The sequence below is a fragment of the Boleophthalmus pectinirostris genome, unplaced genomic scaffold (genome assembly GCF_026225935.1).
Source record: "Boleophthalmus pectinirostris isolate CB_2022bp ecotype Guang Dong unplaced genomic scaffold, ASM2622593v1 HiC_scaffold_1, whole genome shotgun sequence".
Lineage (NCBI taxonomy): Eukaryota > Metazoa > Chordata > Actinopteri > Gobiiformes > Gobiidae > Boleophthalmus > Boleophthalmus pectinirostris.
Genome location: NW_026570970.1, coordinates 32,635,914 through 32,641,793, shown reverse-complemented (window position 1 = coordinate 32,641,793; position 5,880 = coordinate 32,635,914). Strand labels below are relative to the sequence as shown.

Here is a 5,880-nt window from a genome sequence, read left to right as displayed (position 1 = left end):
AACTCCAATACAGGGCCGGGAAGCAAAATGTCGATGCGGATGCACTGTCCCGTCGCCCTCACAGTGCTCCAGCAGATGATCTTACATCACAAAAGGAGCTGGAAAGAATCAAACAGTTTGCTCTCACCCATCTAAGCAGTGATGACACTGATACTGTCCCAAAGGAAGTCATACAAGCCATTTGTGACAGACACACAGTTACCACCACAGACCAACTTACCTGTGAACTTACCTGTCCTGGGTTAGCCCTCGTCGAGTCTCTAGCCCTGCATGGTGATGCTGTCCCTGATAGCTTTGAGGTAGAGCAGCTAGATGGTTTCCCTCTCATTCCTTCCATCACAGAGAATGAGCTCAGGCAAAAACAAAGATCAGACCTGGCCATCGATGCTGTAATCACTCAGTTAGAAACTGGTCTGACACCACCCCCCAGCCTAAAAGCAGAGTTTCCCGAGCTTCCACTGTTGCTGCGTGAACTCAATCGCCTTGAACTGCAAAATGGTGTGCTCTACCGAAAAAGACAAACCGGTTCGGATCTCTCCTTTCAACTCGTGCTCCCCGAGGAGCTAAGGCCAATAGCCCTCCAAAGCCTTCACCATGACATGGGGCATTTAGGAGTTGATCGCACCATTGACTTAGTCCGAGCCAGATTCTATTGGCCAAAGATGTATGCTTCTGTTGAAAAGATGATCAGCACATGTGAACGCTGTGTTCGCCGCAAGTGTAAACCCGAGAGGGCAGCTCCATTAATGAACATACAGACAAGTAGGCCCCTCGAGTTACTTTGTATAGACTATCTGTCTATTGAACCAGACCAGTCCAACACAAAAGATGTATTGGTCATGACTGATCATTTTACTAAATACGCAGTGGCAATTCCAACCCCGAACCAACGAGCACGCACAGTTGCAAAAGCACTTTGGGAGAACTTTATTGTTCATTATGGTGTCCCCGATAGGCTCTTGAGTGACCAAGGCCCCGATTTTGAATCGAAGACCATACAAGAGCTCTGTGAAATCACTGGCATGAAAAAAAGTACGCACAACTCCGTATCACCCCAGGGCCAATCCTGTCGAGAGATTCAATAGGACCCTTCTCCAGATGCTTGGTACCTTGAGTGGACAGGAAAAGATGCATTGGAAGGAACATGTAAAACCTCTTGTCCATGCGTATAACAGTACAAAAAATGATACAACAGGCTATTCACCCTATGAACTAATGTTCGGGAGACAACCTAGGCTCCCCATTGATCTGGCATTCGGATTACCAGTAAACTCCCAGAAGAAGTCTCACTCTCAGTACGTCACTGACCTAAAACAACGACTGGAGGAAAGTTTTAAAATTGCAACTTCTAATGCACAGAAGAACGCGGAACGCAATAAGGCACGTTTCGACAAACAAGTGGTAGATTCAACCTTGGATGTGGGTGACAGAGTCTTGGTGCGTAATGTTAAACTCAGAGGAAAGCACAAATTAGCAAACAGATGGGAGGATGACGTGTATGTGGTCCTGAGGAAAGCGGGTGAACTGCCAGTCTATACAGTAAAGCCTGAGGGCAAGGATAGGCCAATCAGAACCTTACACCGTGATCTGCTCCTCCCTTGCAGTTTTATATCTGCCACAAATACAACAGAAGAGAGCTCCAAAAAGCCTCAGACAAAACGAAGAACAAGGCAGTGTGTTGTTCAAGAAGATGAGGAGTATGAGGAAGACTCAGAATCTGAATACTTACCAATACCTACCTGGACATCATTGCCTTCCTCCACTTCAACCAGACCTCCTGAAAGGATGTCAACTTCCGCCATGCCCAATGCTGAAAATGTAACACACCTACCAACCTGTGATACCGAACAAGTCAAAACTACTGAACAAGTCAAACCTACTGAAGAAGTCAATCTTACCGAACGAGACAAACAAACCGAATATGCCAACCAAACAGAATATGGCAATGAAACCACACATGACAATCTAAATGAAGGAGACAGACAAGCTAAGGAAAGTGTGGACTTACCTGATTGTACTTACTTACCTTGTTCCTTGGAAAATTATATTCCAACCGATGATTCTGGTGATGGAAATCAGCAATCTGGTGAAGAACTGCAGCCCATTGCAGAGGAGACATTGCCCACATGTCTCAATGGTTTCCCCCATGAAACTGTTATCTCTGAGCAACCATGTTCACTTGATGCACAAGCTGGTTCTCAAGCTCAAAACGTCCCACGAAGGTCTCAAAGATCACATGAAAGACCAGAAAGATTACAGTATTCAAGATTGGGCAATCCCTTACTGTATGTTGTTAATGCTGTCTTTAGTAGCCTGAATGAAGCTATTACAAGTTCCATGCAACAGCTTAACCGGTTGGATGCACAGGGCCGTGCATACCATCAAAGTGGGGAGGGTGTAGCCCATATTTGACAATTGAGTGCTTTTAATAAAATATGCTTAAAGCCCAAATAAGTATTTTGTTAGTAGTTCCAGACTGCTACATGATTCTGTTGTGAACAGACTAATTGTCAGCTTTTAAAGAGTTAATTTTTCCAAGTGATTGACATTTAGCTCTGGTCCAACGACCTGTCCTTATCTGCGCACTTGTCCCGCCCCATGGCCCCACACGCGCGCGCAGCCACCAGTCACCAGGTCTCTTTCTCCTTTCTTCCAATCCGAGCACATGAGACACTGGCAGAAAACTGCAGTTGAAAAAAACAAATACAGGTACAAACTTAACGCACAGTGTTAATTTAACCGATCAATCGTTGAAGTTAAACGTTATATCTCGCATATTTATTTGAAAGAAACGATATATTAAGTTAGGAATTCATTATTTTTACCCTTTGCACTTTTGGTTTTAGACGAGAGAGAGGCTAGGAGGAAGCGCCATTTTGAACTCCAGCCTTTTCACTACTGTGAGATCGGTGAGCATTTTGTTGTTTATGTTCATGTCAAATTGTAAAAAACATATGGTTGATACTTACTTTGTAAAAAAAAAAATATTTGATTATCAGAGGGAATTAATCTATGTTTTGTTTTCCGCTGCGATTTTAATGCAGTTCATGTTGTTGATTTGAGAATGTATTAGTAATTTCATGATTTTATTCCTACTTGTGAACATGGGTAATGTTACAAGCCAAAGGTTACAATCAGAACAGATTGTGAGAATGTTTTTCTTTGCATTTATAGTATTTTATGACACTGTGTCCGACAGGTCAGGTTTTTTTTGTTGGGCGGACCTGTCGTTGATGGCGAGCCACCCCCTTGGATAAACTGGTTGAGTCGATCATCTACTGCACGGTGCAGTGTGGTAGGCCCCACAGCAACATACCCTTCCACGCCTTGTCATTTGCTGCTCCTTCCTTGCACACATTCCCCTGGAACACTGGACGTTAAACTTACCTGAAATTCATAAGGACTTTTGCGGACTGTACACATATCTACATGCAGGAAGTGAACTTGGGGTGGGGTAGAGTCATTCTTCCACAAAAGGGTTTGTTGTTTGATTTGTTGATGAATGTAATGTCCATCGAACTTGAATTGTACCAGATATTTTTGTTGAACTTAAATTGAATGTGAATTTGAAAGGGTGCACCCAGGTAAGAACTGTTGACTACTGTGACTGTAAAGGAAAGTTGTCAATGAGAAGTGTTGGTACCAAAAAGAGATAATCCTGTTTACAATTTATCTTATTTTCTACTTTAATACAAGCCGGCATTTAAAACTTTTAAGCCTTTGTCTGAGTCTCATTCACATCACTGCTCCTGTAAGTAGTCGAGTCTTCTGGTCCAAATTATTTAAAGTACAGTTGGAGTGGAATTTGGGGTTAAAATTATATTCCGACTGTAACATGAGGGTTACATAGGACTTTTAAATTAGACATGTGTTTGATTATCTCATCAGATCTCAGAAGCTCCTTGAGAGTGAGCCCTACACTCTAAGAAATGAATTGCTGGATTTACATTATTGTTTTAGTGTTACAGATTTTGTCTGTTGCTAACTGCAACAATTTCTTATTAAATTAAAATCAATAATGTTAATAATATAGTAAAAATGTTCCTTCAAGACTACTCAAGACTCTTTTACCACTGAACAATACTGGTTTGGATGTAATTACATTCTTATCTTGGTGCTGATGTTAAATTAACAATGTTAAAATGCCTCCACAGCTTTATTGCAAATGTAACAACTTCAAGTCACAGTTCAATGAGGCACATGCATGCTGTATAATTAATATTATATGGAACCGTGAGAAATAAAAATACTGTACCACTTTTCCCTCTTTTTTCTCCTGGAGACTCCAAGGAGATGTTCCCTCTCAGCCAAGTGCTTGTATTATAAAGCTGTTCACAAACTTAAGGCTTTTAAAATGTTGTAAAAGATAAACACATACAAGTAAAATAAGCCCAAGGAAATTATGTAGTTTTTTTTTTTTTTTTTTTGTTAAATGAGATGTGTGTTTATGTAATAGAATTTTACTGTGAATGTTGTTGATGGCATCTGAAATGTTGCTGCTAACAAAACCATTTGCTTCACTGGATTTTTTTTTTTTTTTTTAATGAAAGTGTCAATGTTGTTGTTTGTCAGTTCCAAATCTGTATGATAACAACGGGTAGGGCATCTGGCTTAAAAATGATGATGACCAGAAGCATTGTTACCATACATGCTAGTAGTCTGTTTTTTCCATTTTAGACTTTTTGGTTGCATATTTGTTGCTTGTCTCCAAGGTGACAACAAGTCTTTTATTTAGTCTTTTATTACAGGTGTTTTTGTAGTTAAAATACCTTGACAAACATGCATTATTGTGAGTGGGGTAGCCTCTTCACAGATCCGACCAGTAAATTGGCCAAATCTGAATGCCTTATTGTGGAACATTCTGCAAAGCAATACTATCACCAACAGAAAAGTTACATACTGAACCTTGCATATTTAGGCTGAGTTCTTCTTTCAAAGTGACAATACTCTGTTATAGGGTGACCCGACGTCCCTGTTTACGCGTGACAGTCCCAGTTTTGAGTCCTGTGTCCCCTGTCCCAGCAGATTCATTCAAAACCAGTGATTTGTCCCAGTTTTATACAAGAAATGTCCCAGGTGTCCCTATTTTTGACCAGTTTGATCCCTACCAACAGTATATTGACATTTGTGTTGGTAAAATACAGAAAAGCTGCTTAAAAATGACCAAAATACAAAGAAAATGTGAATCACATGTGCAGAACAGTTTTCTTTAATTATTCATTTGTTTCACAATTGTGTTATTGCCAACCACCTGGGGACTATGAACCAGTGGACTCACTCTGCCACTGCATCTAACACATCAGTGTGTCGATGCAAAACATCTTTCTCCAGCTAAACTCAGACAAGACTGAGGTCATAGTTGGTGGTCCACAGAAACAAAGAGAGTGTCAGCAGTCACCTCCAGTCTCTCTCTCTCTAAAACCTTCAAATCAGGCAAGAAATCTAGAGGTAATAATGGACTCAGACTTGAATTTTACCAGCCACATCAAATCAATAACATCTGCAGCTTTTTACCATCTAAAAACAGCAGAAATCGAAGGTATTCCGTCTAAAGTAGACTTGGGGAGACTTATCCATGCCTTTGTCTTCAGTAGGTGAAACTACTGTAATGGTCTGCTCATTGGTCTCACCAAACGAGCTGTGAGACGCTGCAGAACATTTAGAACACTGCAGCTCAGGTTCTGACTCCAATTAGGAAGTAAGAATATATAGGTCCTGTGCTCAGGTCTCTGCACTGCCCCAGTAAACTTTGAAGCGGCTCTGCTTGTACAAGTCTCTCCATGGCCGAGCACCAAAGTACATCTTTGACATGTTAGTGCCATGTGAACCATCTGCACTCTGAGGAGCTCAAGGACCGGCCTCCTGCTGGTGCCCAGAGTC

General features: G+C 41.3%; 1 protein-coding gene across 2 annotated transcripts; it reads left to right on the top strand.

The window, feature by feature from the left end:
• Nucleotides 1-1,034: 1,034 nt before the first annotated feature.
• LOC129408675 (uncharacterized) lies at nt 1,035-3,602 on the top strand. Of its 2 annotated transcripts, XM_055152900.1 has the most exons (3): nt 1,035-2,709; nt 2,847-2,909; nt 3,200-3,602. In XM_055152900.1, exon 1 carries the CDS (start codon nt 1,099-1,101, stop codon nt 2,410-2,412), a length of 1,314 nt encoding a protein of 437 aa, XP_055008875.1. In that variant the 5' UTR covers nt 1,035-1,098; the 3' UTR covers nt 2,413-2,709; nt 2,847-2,909; nt 3,200-3,602. The 2 variants fall into 2 exon arrangements, with proteins under 2 accessions (XP_055008875.1, XP_055008873.1); XM_055152898.1 differs by having other exon boundaries at nt 1,035-2,909.
• Nucleotides 3,603-5,880: the final 2,278 nt, after the last annotated feature.